At 44.1% G+C, this 15722-nt stretch overlaps 1 protein-coding gene across 5 annotated transcripts in view; it reads left to right on the forward strand.

The window, feature by feature from the left end:
- LOC138792407 (protein mono-ADP-ribosyltransferase PARP4-like) overlaps positions 1-15722 on the forward strand; it is a 66277-nt gene that overhangs the window by 20964 nt on the left and 29591 nt on the right. For all 5 annotated transcript variants that reach the window (XM_069969797.1, XM_069969796.1, XM_069969798.1 and 2 more), the window contains 12 exons: positions 2085-2255; positions 3372-3532; positions 5039-5176; positions 6724-6828; positions 7600-7783; positions 8395-8554; positions 9903-10024; positions 10111-10278; positions 11208-11387; positions 12083-12129; positions 12893-12974; positions 14835-14972. In XM_069969797.1, coding sequence (XP_069825898.1) covers positions 2085-2255; positions 3372-3532; positions 5039-5176; positions 6724-6828; positions 7600-7783; positions 8395-8554; positions 9903-10024; positions 10111-10278; positions 11208-11387; positions 12083-12129; positions 12893-12974; positions 14835-14972 — 1656 coding nt within the window. The remainder of the gene's footprint in view (positions 1-2084; positions 2256-3371; positions 3533-5038; positions 5177-6723; positions 6829-7599; positions 7784-8394; positions 8555-9902; positions 10025-10110; positions 10279-11207; positions 11388-12082; positions 12130-12892; positions 12975-14834; positions 14973-15722) is intronic.

Genomic DNA, 15722 nt, shown 5'->3' on the forward strand with positions numbered 1-15722 from the left:
CTGCCCATCTGCTCTCCCTGCCCCCGGCCGCTCCCTCTCCTCTCCCTGCCCTCTGGCTGCTCCCCTTGCTCCCCCCCCCCCAGCTTCTCCCCCTCTCACCGTAGCTGCGCACCCTGTCCCTGTCACCCCAGCTTCTCGCCCTGTCCCTGTCACCCCAGCTGCGCACCCTGTCCCTGTCACCCCAGCTACGCACCCTGTCCCTGTCACTCCAGCTTCTCGCCCTCCCCCTGTCACCCCAGCTGCTCCCACTGCCCCCCTAGCTGCTCCCATAGCTTCTGCCCCTCCCGCTGTCACCCCATCTGCTCCACTTCTAACTCCAGCTGCTCCCCCTGTCCCTGCCCCCTAGCTGCTTCCCCTCCCCCAGTCACCCCAGCTGCTTCCCCTGCCCCCCTAGGCGCTCCCCTTGTCCCTGCCCCCTAGCTGCTCCTCCTTTCCCTGCACCCATAGCTTCTCCCCCTCCCGCTTTCACCCCATCTGCTCCCCTTGTCACCCTAGCTGCTCCCCCTGTCCCTGCCCCCTAGCTGCTCCCCCTCCCCCAGTCACCCCAGCTGTTTCCCCTGCTCCCCTAGCTTCTCCCCTTGTCCCTGCCCCCCAGCTGCTCCCCCTTTCCCTGCATCCATAGCTTCTCCCCCTCCCGCTGTCACCCCAGCTGCTCCCCTGTCCCCTGTCACCCCAGTTGCTCCCCCAGTCACCCCCAGCTGCCCCTCTGCAAATGAGTTGTGGTCGGAGAAGTCTTCATGATGGCTGCGCCAGATGGAGAGGAAAGCAAAGAGTGAGTGAGAAGACGTCACCTGTGAGTCTTTAGTAACTGCACTGTAATCACTTCTGTAGTTTGCAGAGCCTGTGTACCATTGGTGTCTAAATGGGTAAGTGTACTGACACAGCCCTGTGGTTACTACAGTACACAATAGCGCAAACTTTTAAACTAGCTGCCAACAGCACTACAACTCCTAGCATATCCTAAGGGCTGCAGACTGTCAGTACGTGCTGGGAATTGTAGTACCTGCAGCTGTTGTAGTTGGGTCCTATACACTGGATGCTTTGTGGCATATAAGAATACATAGATCTGTGGGGGCTCAGTGCAGGGATGTGACCCCAGAACATCACTAATAGGGGATAGAACAAAACATCTCCCCCTATATCTTATTAGAGATGTTCCGGGGTCACTTCCCTACACTGAGCCCCCACAGATCTATGTATTCCTATATGCCACAAAGCATCCAGTGTATAATGCACCTAGGATCCATCTACAACAGCTGCAGGAACTACAACTCCCAGCATATGCTGACAGTCTGCAGCCCTCAGGATATGCTGGGAGTTGTAGTACAGTGTAGACAGATTTATTGCTCTACCTTCAGGGCTGATGGTTGTCACCCACAGATTGCCGCTACCGGGAGCCTCTGTATACAGTGATTTGTTAAAGGGTTGTCTGCTAAGAAACTACAACTCCCAGCATACCCTGAGAGCTGTATAAATGTTCTCAGAGTTTTAGTTTGACTGAAAACGCATGGGATTTGTCACAGATACAGATGTCTCAGCATGCAAGGAGCCTAACATGAACTCTAAATACAGGCCTGCTCTAGACCAGCAAGGTTTCTCAATCTGTGCCACGCAGGCTGAGGGGTTACGGCAGGAGGCATCAGGGACCAAAAGGAGAGGACCTTAATTTAAAAAAATCAAGCCAGGGCTGAGCAGTTAGAGCACTGTCGGCTCCTGTCACACGGAACCAACAGTGCAGTGTGTACACACTGCTTCTTCCTAGGGTCCCGAATCTTGATAAAAGCCCCCGTTCCTTTCCCTGCGCTGAACTGAATAAGGTCCAGGAAGGGGGGGGGGCGCTTTTATCAGGATTCGCCCTGTTGCCAAAATAGCCTAGAAACTGCCCTGCTCGGAGGGTTCGGACCATCCCTACTATCTATCTATACTCCAAGCTCCTATCCATCTTCTGAGCACAGCCGCCCCCCTCCCCATTTAGGTACCCCCCCTTCCTACATCTTTAGCCAATCTCTACTTCTCTACCATAGCTGATAACATTACTAGAATTTTAAGTATAATTTGATTTTCATTTGTTTTTTGTTCCTAAGATTAGTAAAGCTGAAGGGGTTCTACTCCTTATACAAAAAGCTTTAACCAATAAAGATAAAGAAGCCACATGTGAGATGATGCAGGAGTTCTATCGAGTTATTCCACACAAGGAGAAGATAGAGAATAACATTAATATGAAGTTCTTGATGGCTAAGCAGGACTTATGTCAGGTACAACATCTGTCCTCTTCCTTTTATTTAACATCAGATGGGGAAGATTTTTTTTTTTAAAACTTGTTTTAAAAGTTATAAGACACCATGGTAATGAACAACATCATGCAATACATGGAGTAACAGGTATGACTGGATAAATCACAGGCCATGATCAGGGATATCCCTCGGCATACAATGCCGGATAAACAAATCAGTAAACATGTCAGTACAACATAATGATACAATAAAACAGAAAAAGAAACAGAAGATCCGCACATTCAGTAATACCTGCACTGAAGTCTGCCGGCCCTCAAAGTATACGCTGATAGCAATAGTACATATAGCAAGGTGTGATCATGTACAACATCTGGTCAGAGGAGTAGAGGGGAAAGCATACTATGCATACGATGCAGAAGAAGTCAAAGAGTCCCTCAAACACAGATATCTACTAGCAGAGTAGTTGGTCCCTATGCTTAAATACCAAATTCTCATTAGATAATGCGGTGTTAAAGGGGTTATCCAGCGCTAAAAAAACATGGCTACTTTCCCCCCTCTCTTGTCTCGAGTTCAGGTGTGGTTTGCAATTAACCTCCATTTACTTCAATGGAACTGAGTTTGAAACCCCACCCAATCTGGAGACAAGAGAGGGGGGAAAGTGGCCATGTTTTTGTAGCGCTGGATAACCCCTTTAACCAGAGATTTCCACTCTTATATAGTAGGTTGTCTGGGGTCCATCTTCCAGATGGCCATGGCCTTTCTAGCTAAGCTGGTAATGTTTCCATACCTCCTCATCTAGGATCCCCATTAAGTACCCCTTAGGTTCCAGTGTGGGTGGACGCCGCATTATTCTACTTAGTAGATCAGACAGAGACTAAGCAAAATGTGACACAGTTCTAGCAGTGTACACCACTATGGAGCATCTTCTGCTTGTCTTGACGGTTTTTATTGTCACTAACACTGACAGTAAATTTCTGCTATTGTTTAAATTACCATACATCATATTTTTCATGGGATTATACTAGTTTTCTGTAAAAAAAAAAATATAATATATATATATTTTTCTGAGATGGGGAATACTGGATCCCATATGTCTCTGTGTACTCACTATTCTTTCTTTCTTGCTATCACTTCTAGGTAATTAGAGACATGATTAATGTGAATGAGAATAACTCCTCTATATACACCTCATCCTCTACTGCCAAATACAAAGCACTCAGATGCACGATAGAACATATTGACCCAAACTCTGCAGAGTTCCTTCAGGTTAAACAAAGTATTCTGGATCACAACCGCAGGTAAGAGAGAAAGACATCTTATGGATATGGAAAAAGTCTATAGAGATGTGATCTTTTAGGGGGTTATAGACAGACAATGTTCTATATGGATCACAGGTATTTACAGTGGTTTCTTGGTTTAAGAGTAACTTGGATTAAGAGCATTTTGCAAGAAGAGCTCACAGTTTTTCAAAAATGTAACTTGGTTTAGGAGCACTGCTTTGGTTTAAGAGCTCCCTGTACTGGGTGGGCACGGGAGTTGGGAAGGGGCATGGTCTGTATAGCGAGGTCTACAGCCCTGTACTCTGACTCAGGAAGTCTCCCTCACCTTCCAAATCATGGCAGATCCACTTCAGGCCTGGCTTACATGAAGACTGTGGAGGTAATCTCTTTATAGCCGTAATCCCCCTCTCCCCGGATAGAGGGTGCTGCTATACTGTGCCCACATATGCCCGGCTCATTCCTTCATGCTCCCTGCAGTCTCTGTCAGCCCTTGTGTTTCCCATCCTCTCCATTCCTGCTATAATGTGCCTGCACGTACTCTTAGCTATACACATTGCTGCTATAATGTATCTGCACTTACCCTCAGCTATACACACTGCTGCTATTATCTGCCTGCACTCACACTCAGCTATACACACTACTGCTGCTATAATGTGCCTGCTAGAGATGCGCAAACCGGGTTCGGGTTCAAATCCATCCGAACTCGAACGTTTGGCATTTGATTAGCTGGAGCTGCTGAACTTGGATAAAGCTCTAAGGTTGTCTGGAAAACATGGATACAGCCAATGACTATATCCATGTTTTCCACATAGCCTTAGGGCTTTATCCAACTTCAGAAGCCACCACTAATCAAATGCCGAACGATCGGGTTCAGATGGACTCCAGCATGCTCCAGGTTCGCTCATCTCTAGTGCCTGCACTTATACTCCATTCACACTGCTGATATAACGTGCCTGCACTTACACTCCATTCACACTGCTGTGTATAAAGTTTCTTTCTCTGTCCTCCTGCACAGCTCTGTGATTCTCATTTCCTGATTGGTCCATGCTGAACACACACCACTTCCCCATTGCTGTCATGTGACCACACAGACCTCAGACAGCAGCCCTGCTTCTCTATACTAGCCTGTTGTACTACGCTACTGCATTATGGGGATCTGCATCTCCATTCTGTATCTACAAACTGCTGCTGTTTTTCAGGTTTATGCACTTACTATACATCATACACCACATGCTGATTGCTAAAATAATTATTTTTTTAGGTGTGGATCCAATTGTCTACAATTGTCAATTGTCAAAATTTGCTTTGATATAAGAGTGGATTTGGATTACAAGCGCGGTCCCGGAACGAATTATGCCCGTAATCCAAGGCACCACTGTATTTGTATTTTTCATACATCTATACATCTGCTGAAGCTGGGGTTATATTTATAGATGCATTCGCTTAGAATATGTTTTAACCCATTACAGTAGTGTGAGTAGGAAATATTTCTGTGATATGTGACAATTGTTTTTATTCCTACAGTAATAGACAGATTAATATATTAAGAGTGTTCGGAGTTGAGAGACAGAGTGAAGCCACTTACTTCAAGAGTGATGTGGGAAACGTCAAGTCCTTGCTCCATGCTTCTTCACCATGCAACTTTGTAGGGATTCTCTCACGGTAAGTTTACAAAAGAGTTTTTTCTGGTTGTTCTCTGTGTCCGGAAAGTCTAAAGTTGCCTATACACCCTCAATAAGTATCAAACATTTGGCCTCCTTCCTAGGAGGAAGGAGAGGAGTCTGGCAGCAGCTCATTTCTCCTGACAGTTGTAATTCAATATGCCTGTCTTTCTCAATATCATCTGTTGGGATAGAAGTGGAAGGCCCCCATACAATTTAGAGAGGTGGCAGGTCCCACTAACAGCTAACTTGGTGTATTGGAACTATTAAAGTGAATATCCAGGATAAGAACAACACCCCCTTTTTATTGTTACTTCCCTACTTTTTCATTCACTTCTCTCAGTACTTCTTCCTCTACTGGTTGTATGCTACAATTCTGTCACTTACACTCCTGTATCCAGGGCCGGACTGGCCATCTGGCAAATCGGGCAAATACCAGATGGGCTGGTACCCTATGTGGGCCGGTCCTGTCTTCCTCCTAGCCCAATACCTCCCCTCCCCCTATAGTAGAGAGAAGGAGTCACTGGGAAGGTGGGATCGGCCCTCAAAGGGCCAGTGTTGGATGGTTCAGCACTCCAAGGCCATCCCAGGAATCCAGGACACCTGTCCCGTGAGCTTGTGTGCTCTGAAATGCCAAAGTTGAGTTTCAGTCCCAGTCCGGCCCTGCTTGTATCTGTGGTTTTTATATTTTTGTATTCACCAACTTTGCTTTTCATAAGGACTCTATAACTATCTATACTATCCATATGGTGTTGGTTATGTTTACTGTATTATGCTCCCATTTTGGTACTCAGATCTGACATATCACCCCCAAAAATGATACACTGATTTTTAGAATGCCACAAGTAATAAAGTTCTACATTGATATAAGTTACACGACTGAGAGAAATGGGGGTATGGCAGCTGTGTCAGGAAGAACACAATATGAGGCTATGTTCACACGGGGTATGAGACCAGCCTTTCTGTGACCCGGCCGGGTCACGGAACGGCCAGTCTCTGCAAAAATCATCCAGTGCTGCATTCAATTGTCCTCTAATGCGATTATGTTGTTGTGATTTGCCGTCCTGCCGTTCTGCATTTGTAATTTTAAAAACAATGAATTATTGAATAAAGATTTTGAGATTTTGAGATAGCCCATTTTGTAGGATATATATGTGCATAGCCTGGGCAGGCTGGTGGTAGTATAGGATTACTGGATCCCATAGAGCAACATGAGGCTAGTCCACTCAAACAAAGTATGGCCGTTGTTGCTGATGGCAACAACGGCCATAATTTTAAGTAGTGTGAACATAGCCTGACTATGTAAAAATAGGGATGTTCCAGTTATTTTACAAGGATGACATGCATAGTAGAATGTGCCACAGAATTATCCAATTCTATACATATTAAATCACTTATAATAACTATACCTGATAGCCACAATTAAGAAGGAAGCAATTCTAGTGTATGCTGTAAGAGTCTATGGTTACTTGTGCACTACATGAATATATGTATAACGTTGCATTTTAATGTTTAATTATTTTTCTATATCTTCTGTGTTCTCTACAGTGGATTAATGTTACCAAACCTCATTGTTATTGAAGAATTTAAAAAAGGTGAAAAAACTGATATTGGAAACCTTGGAAGAGGCATTTATTTCCGTGATTCAATAAGGTTTGTAGAACAGTTTGGTAACGCAAGGTTAAAGGGGTAGTTCACCAAAAATGTTTCCCCCACTTTCCCCCCATCCAAACGATAGAGATCAGCGGGTGGTACAAAGGTCATACCCCCACGACCTCCTACTTTTCCCCTATCCATAGGATCGTTGATCGTTGATTCGGAACCTAAAATAATCGTAATCGTTCGCTGTAATTCCACATTCGTTCGCTCAAGTTCAGCAGTTGTTCACGAATCGTTCAGTGTAATTGCACATTGTTCATTGTTTTGCTGGGATCAGAAGGAGTAAACGATCATTGTAACGACCGCAATAACTATCATAATAACGATTGTAACTAACGATTATCGTTCTGTGTAATATGGTGAACGATTTCAGGTTAACGATAAACAATCTCGTTTGCGATCGTTTATCATTAAAAATCATTAAAAAACAGTATGGGACCTTACACTACTACATGTGCCCTGTGCTCCCGCTGGTTACTGCTCTTGCCCTGCCCGGTATTACATAGCTGATTTCCTGCCTGTAGGGTCAGTCATGTCTCTGTGCCGTTTAGGTCAAGTGGTGGGTGGGAGTAAGATGACCGAGTTTTGATACTTGTTACAGGCAGGTCATCTATCCCAGGCTTCCACATCAGATAGAAAAAGAAGGAACCACTGGTGTGTTCCCCAAATGGGCAGCAACCTACCAGTGATGGAGAGTGTAAGGACCTCAAGGAGAGACAACATTTAGTTATTTATTTACTTGTTTTTTTTTTTCTTTTCATGTAGCACAAGTATAAAGTATTCCCAGCCAAGCAGTGTCACTGGATCGCGGCTCTTGATGGTCTGTGATGTGGCTCTAGGTAACTGCGCAGATGTGTTCCGCAGAGATTACACAATCACTGAACCACCCAATGGCTTCCACAGTGTGCACGGTGTCCGGCGCAAGGACGGGGTGAAGTCAGACTTTTCTGTAAGTAGTTATTTATTGTACCTATGTATCAGTGTGTATGTAAATTATGGGCTCTCCACAAATATCATTAGAAACGTAAAAAAAGAGTGGTTAGCAGCTAGTGTCTGTCTCATAAGCTTAAAGAGGTTGTCCAGGAAAAATTCACTTTTCCCCTATCAATAGAATAGGGGAAAAGTAGGAGGTCGTGGGGGTCCGACCTTTGTACCCCCCGCTGATCTCCATCCTTTGGATGGGGGAAAAGCAAATTTTTCCTGGACAACCTCTTTTAGTGACAAATAGCGGACACACCCTTAACTTGACCCATGGGGTAAGCATGTGTCGATCTGCGATCAGTCACAAAGTCTATTAGATGGCTCGATAATCGGAGAAATGTGCGGCCGACAGAGGATTATTTTTTGACACATTGAAAAACAACAATCAGCTATATGTTCACTCCTCTGCTTAACGCTGGCTCTGTTATACAAGGAGATATCGACCTGATTTGGCACATAACCTCTTCATGTAATATGCCCTTAACTGTACTTCACCTATATTTTTCGTGATACCCAAGTTATCAAGAGGGGTGGACATCAACACTATGTGACCTTCTATGACCTATGTTTACCTTGTAGGATGATGAATATGTGGTGTATGACGTGAATCAAGTACAAATGAGATACATCGTTCAGTTTTCCACTGATCAGGACTGTGTCGATCTACATAAGGAATCTCTGTGGATTTCAGTTGATCAAACACCAGATCAGTATATGATCCAACCTGAACCATCTGAAGGTAAGGAGCATCAATAGGGTTTACTATAGAAAACCTGTTTTCAAATTCCCTATAAGAAAATTCCGTAAGGAGGGTCCCTCTTCAGGGTCCTCATCTCTTGGCCAGAGTGGAGAGCGGTTATATAGAGAACCTCTTGCTCTAGAGCAGGGGTGTCAAACTCAAATACACAGTGGGCCAAAATAAAAAAAATTGGGCAAAGTTGCGGGCCAACCTTGATGATTATTATAGCGTGAATTCAGCGCACCTGGCACTGTCAGAGCAGCATGTGGTGTTCCCGGCACTGTCAGTGGTGTGCGTCTCCCAGCATTGTGCACTATGATAAGTGACATGATATATTGCTATGATATGATTAAACCCCAACACATGTAATAGCCAACTCCCCCAATATTGCCCCATGTAGTAACCAGCCCTCCCAATAGTGCCCAAATAGTAGTCAGCCCCCCAAGTGTCCCATATAGAAGCCAGCCCCCCCCCCCAATAGTCTCCTATAGTAGCCAGCCCTCCCCAATAGTCTCATATAGTAGCCAGCCCTCCCCAATAGTCTCATATAGTAGCCAGCCCTCCCCCTGGTCTCATTAAGTAGCCAGCCCTCCCCCGTAGTCTCATATAGTAGCCAGCCCTCCATCGTTTCATATAGTAGCCAGCCCTCCCCCATAGTCTCTCCTATAGTAGCCAGCCCTCCCCCATAGTCTTTTTTATAGTAGCCAGCCCTCCCCTGTAGTCTCATATAGTAACCAGCCCTCCCCAATAGTCTCATATAGTAGCCAGCCCTCCCCCTGGTCTCATTAAGTAGCCAGCCCTCCCCCGTAGTCTCATATAGTAGCCAGCCCTCCCCCATAGTCTCTCCTATAGTAGCCAGCCCTCCCCAATAATCTCATGTAGTAGCCAGCCCTCCCCTATAGTCTCTTATATAGTAGCCAGCCCTCCCCCATAGGCCAGATGTAAATCAAACTCTGAATTGCCTGGCGGGCCAAAAATAGTGGCACCACGGGCCAGATTTGGCCTGCGGGCCAGAGTTTGACATGACTGCTCTAGAGGATCTATTATGTCTATTACAATCCATTGATTTACATGGGCACTGTGTAATGCTCACGTTCTCCTGTGGGGGTGCTGCAGGCACCTACTGTCAGGATCACCCACAAATACCAGCTGACCACACAAATCCCCAGCACTAGGACGCTACCAAATGTCATCTGCTTTATGTCAGATGATTCTTCTTACAAGAAGGGACTGTCCAAATCAGAGAACCTATTTTATCTATGAGTTTTTCATCAATTTTAATGATAAGACATTTGCTGGTAAAATATAACTTTATAAGATGCAAACATCCCAATAATTTTTTTAACAGATGTTTCTTTGGATCTACTTGATCATGAGATCCCAAGAGGCGGTCTAATAGGTAGTGACGGGCAGCAGATTCCTCTACAAAGCATCCACGTTAAAGCTCGAGTAATGGACCTTTTTGGAAAGGTAAGTGTCTCTTTAAAATCCATTGCTGTGTACACGTCCTAGAACTTCTCAGCTATTCCCAGTAATATGTCTTTTTCCTACAACAGGTGGTGATGTTCCAGACCTATAAGAATGAGTCCTCCTTCCCTATTGAGGCCAAGTATGTCTTCCCCCTGGACAATAAAACAGCTGTATGGGAGTTTAATGCTTTAGTCAGTGAGGAGCACATCTTAGGAGAGGTACCGCACATGGATCTCTGGAATCAAGATGCTCCTGTAGGTTTCCAAATAGTTAGTTTGAGTGTATATTTATATATTTTTTTCCAATAATAGATTTATACAACAAAGAGTTCAAATCAAAGCATATGATTGGATTGATATATTTTTACAGCCAGAAATCTTGAAATGGTGAGAAATTGTAACAAAACAAAACACAGCGTAAAGTTTGCATAAATCACGTCCGTTGTTACAATTTGCAACAACGCCCGTGATTTATGCAAAAGATACATTGTATTTGAATGAATGGAATCCCGACCGTAGTTTGTACACATAGTATACGCTCTGGCCGGAATTCTAACCGGCCGCACGAAAACCTGACGCGTCAGTTTTGTGTGACTGCTATTCATTGAATAGTGGCCACACAGACATGTCAGTTCGCACAATGGAGAGTGTGGCTCCGGCATCATAATTCAACAGAAATGAAGATTATCCAGCCAGTACTGCAGTACCAGCCGGAATTATCTTTCCAGACACCAGCTGTTCTGTGACATGACCAGGTCACAGAACGGCCGGTGTCTTACATAGTGTGAACCTGGCCTTAGGCTGGGTTCACACTACGTTTTTGCAATTGTTTTTTTTTTCAAAAACGGATAAAAAGAACTGATGTATTTGTGTGCATCCATTTTGATCCGTTTTTTATAAAAAAAAAACAACAGTTTTTTTTTTTTACGGATACAAAAATTAGGTAAACTACGTTTTTGTGTACATTAAAATAACTGATCCATTTTCATCCGTTTTTTTTATTATGGAAGTCAGTGGAAAAACGGATTAAAATGGATGCACAAAAATGCATCAGTTCTTTTCATCCGTTTTTGATCCATTTTTTGCAAAAACGTAGTGTGAACCAAGCCTGCCCGCATTCGCTCCATAAACTATCTTAGTACAATCCACAAGACTAAAAATCATTTTTGCTCTTGTTTGTTTAGGATGTCTTCACAGTAAACATTGGATATTTACCACCCAAGGCGACTGTCATCATTAAATTAACCTATGTTTCAGAGCTCTGTTCTTCAAAGCTCTACTATAATAGTGAATCAGTTATTTTTTCAATTCCTGAAAATGTGGCTCGGTGGCAACAAGATGAAGCATTACAGGAAAACCCACAGGTAAATGTATGACTTTGCAACAATAAAAAGTTAATACTTTAATAGTAAAAAAAATATTAATTACTCAGCTACCCTGCTGCGCCGATTCTCCCCATCAGGCGTTGTTTACTTGGCTGACCCACTGACCATGTGATCACTGCAGTCTGGGCCGACACCAGGTTTTTGCTGGCCCTCGGGTGACAGAGCCTCAGTGGTCTTCTCATCCATCCACTATGCACCCATCATCCATAAACTATGCACAATCACTTGAGACACCACTAACATACATTAACACATTATTGACACAGACACTGACTGACTGACACACACAGACTGACTGACAGACCTTCAGGTCATGTGATCAGGTCCTTCACCCTTTTCTTTCTCTCTGTGCAGGTCCTGCTCCATCTCCTGTGTCTTCTGATGTTCAGCCTGCTCACCCTGCACTACAGTGATCGGGCTGAACATTAGAACATCAGGCCCCTCTCCCTTTGGGCCCCTAGAGGAGTTGTGGGCTCCGGAACTTGCCTGAGTGAGCCCTGTGCTGATACTGGCCCTGACTGCTGTCAATCCCTGGCCTTAATACTATACTACTCCTGAGGCACAAACAAGGATGTAGACCCCCAGCATCAGTTGGGAACCCTCTTAATTTTTTGTAAGGTATATTTAACAGTACAATAGTTTATGTTGACTAGAACCCTTCTTGTTTTGTATAGGATGATGGAGCAGAAGCGGACAATGAAAGTAACACGGCAACAGGAGTGTAAGTTTAGGAAAGCACTATTATATTAGACCAGGGCAGTGTATTCTCATTTCTAGGAACAATAGATATTATAACAAGTCATAGCCTTGTATGTACTTCAGCCATATTTATTAACACTCAGCTTTTTACAATTTCCTCTTCTAAGAAAGTCATGATAACTGTCAGAGTAACACTAAAGACAGCATTTAAATGAAATAGACACTGCCGTTTCTCTGAGTTTTCTTCGAAACTCTGTAATATATCTTATCAGAAAAAAATGCTTTCTTCTCTTGTTATAAAGAATTTTCCATCTCTCCTTCCCTTTGAGAACTGTTTCTCAGAGATCTATTCCTCTGAGCTGGCTGTGAGGTCACCTTACCTACTATGCATCAGGGCTAATGAGGTCGCTCTTTGTATCGTGCCTTGCTGCATTAGTGAAAGTGCCCTGTTTGCTCGCGCACTCGCCTAAGTAAGCTTGCAGCCTCTCCTTGCTGTCTCCTCTGGCACAAACAATGAATACAGGGACTTTTCTCCTCCAACTTCTTACTACACTCGTCCTGTTAAGCCCCCTTAAAGGGACCAGCACTTCTCCCTAAGAGATCAGTGGTGCGGATTCATGTCCAATTGATTCCATATACTTGCAGTGGGGTCTTACTCTATAGTAATTCCATTGAGTTATGGATCATACAGCCTGTTTGCAGTATTCAATAAATGTAAAATAACAGTAAAGTCTCATAATAAATCCATAAATCCTATTACTGTAATCGGAAATGCTTTTTTTCAGATCTTTTTCTTTGGATATGTCTATTGAGATGCCAGGAAAAATAAGATATATTTTCTGTGAGACACAGAAGATCAAAATAAAGGTAAATGGTTTCTATGTGAGCATAACAGAGCTAACAGATGTGTAAATGGAAGCCAGGGGTGCATCTATAGATTGCTAGGAGCCATTGCAAAAGATTTGTAACTAAAGTGGCGCCTGCTGTGTTCTTGCAAATGTTACTTAAAGGGGATGTCCAGGATTAGAAAAACATAGTTGCCTTCTTCCAAAAACGACTGCAATCCTAGGTTGTGTAGGCGGCTGCCCAGATTGCCAGTCCAGGGGGGAGGCGCCCAGTCTGCAAAACTAAATGGTGTGGCACTAAAGATTAACCGGCATTGCCGTGGCCACGCTGCTATTTAGGGGTTAAAGGAGAAGTCTGGCGAAAATTTTTATTAATGTATTGTATTGCCCCCAAAACTTATAGAAATCCCCAATATACACTTATTACGGGAAATGCTTATAAAGTGCTTTTTTCCCTGCACTTACTACTGCATCAAGGCTTCACTTCCTGGATAACATGGTGATGTCACTTCCTGGATAACATGGTGATGTCACTTCCTGGATAACATGGTGCTGTCACTTCCTGGATAACATGGTGATGTCACTTCCTGGATAAAATAGTGATGTCACTTCCTGGATAACATGACCCAACTCCCAGAGCTGTGTGAGCTGTGGCTGCTGGAGAGGATGATGGCAGGGGGATGCTAAGTGTCCCTCCAGTGCCCTGTGTCCCTCAGTGTCCCCCTGTCATCATCCTCTCCAGCAGCTACAGCCCGCACAGATCTGGGAGTCGGGTCGTGACATCACCATTGGGTCATGTTATCCAGGAAGTGACATTACCATTTTATCCAGGAAGTGACATCACCATGTTATCCAGGAAGGGCTATTACCATTTTATCCAGGAAGTGACATCACCATTTTATCCAGGAATTGACATCACCATGTTATCCAGGAAGTGAAGCCTTGATGCAGTAGAAAGCACTTCATAAGCATTTCCCGTAATAAGTGTATATTGGTGATTTGTATAACGTTTGGGGGGCACTACAATACTTTAATAAAAATTCTTGCCGGACTTATCCTTTTATTGGAGACTGCACTTACTGACAGCAGCTCCCTGTGTACCTCATAGAGCTAAAACCAGACTCCCCTCCTCCAGGCTGTGCTGTCCTGCTCTGTGGTGATTCTGTCCATAAGATGGCTGAAATGGACAAGCATGTTACCATTCCCCCCAGTGTCCACCACTGAGCCTGTATATGCCTATGAAGGACACTGGAGGTGGGGCATGGTCACATGCTTCTCCATGTCGGCCATCTTATGGACAGACTCGCCAAAGAGCAGGACAGCCCAGCCTGGAGGAGGGAAGTCTGATTTTAGCTGGATGAGGTACACAGGGAGCTACTGTCAGTAAATGCAGTGAGTACACTTACTAATACTGTACACTGAAAAATTTTAATATAAAGTGGCCAACCCCTTAATGTTTTTTTGTTTTTCTGGTGGTGGCACAGCATGGAGGGGCCACTGGATACTGCGAGGGGGGGGGGTATAATGGAGGTTGGATTGGCTACTCTATGTATGAATTATTGGGGGAATTGGATACTATATGAGGTACTATGGGGGTTGGATACTATATGGGGCACTTTTAGGGGGGTTGGCTACTGGAAAGGCGGGAGGGTTTGGAAGTTTGGGGGGGAGAGAGGGGGGCACTGCTCAGGGGCTCATAATTCTGATAAGATAGCCCTGGTCCTGCCCACAACATAATGCTCATCCTCCTTGTGGGTACTACACATGTATTTCTTATGTGTTTCTTATAGCTTTAATTCAGTATGAGGCAAAGTAGAATCAAAAGAAAAGAGGAGATTTTGGAAGGAATTATAAAATAATAGGTGAATTGTTTATATTGCAGGTGAATGAGTGCAAAGCTGTTGTTCAGACACATGAGTCCAGTTATTTCAATGATAAAGGTTTTTCTATAGAAATACGTATAGAAATGGAAAATATCCTCAGAATGTTGGTGGAGAAACACCCAGAACAAGACAGTGAGGTAAACTGCGGTAACTATATTTTTTCATTACTTCAGAGTTTTTAGTATTTATATGTTACAGCGTACTTGTCTTTAAGATATTTAAAAACCTGCCTGGTTTTGTAAGAATAACCCAACATGTGATAACAAGGTGATTTCAGCTTTTACTACAGCTTTTACCTGTCAGCAAAAAATCATGAGTGTAAATAAGTACATGACTAGAGAGGGCTAGTTATCATGATTCCAGGTAAACCGTACCTTTTTCATCTTTATAGCCCTTTACAAATGTTCACACAACGTAAGTTCCAACGTTGTTGCAACGGCTGCGATTAGTACGGAACTTACGTTGTGCTGAAGGCTGAGGGAATCCCGGCCAGAGTGTATACACATAGTATACACTCCGGCTGGGATCCCTAGCGGCGCCGACACAATGGAGCATGGTCTGTATAGCGGGGTCTACAGCTCTGTACTCTGACTCAGGAAGTCTCCCTCACTTTCCAAATCATAGCAGATCCACTTCAGGCTGGGGCTTGCATCAGGGGACAGGACTGTGGAGGTAATCTCTTCATAGTTGTAACCCTGCTCATTCCTTCATGCTCCTTGAAGTCTCTGTCAGCCCTTGTGTTTTCAATGCTCTCCATTCCTGCTATAATGTGCCTGCACTCACACTCAGCTATAAACACTGCTACTATAATGTGCCTGCACTCGCACTCAGCTATACACACTGCTGCTATAATGTGCCTGCACTCACACTCAGCCATTCACACTGCT

The sequence above is a fragment of the Dendropsophus ebraccatus genome, chromosome 5 (genome assembly GCF_027789765.1).
Source record: "Dendropsophus ebraccatus isolate aDenEbr1 chromosome 5, aDenEbr1.pat, whole genome shotgun sequence".
In the NCBI taxonomy this organism is placed as follows: Eukaryota; Metazoa; Chordata; class Amphibia; order Anura; family Hylidae; genus Dendropsophus; species Dendropsophus ebraccatus.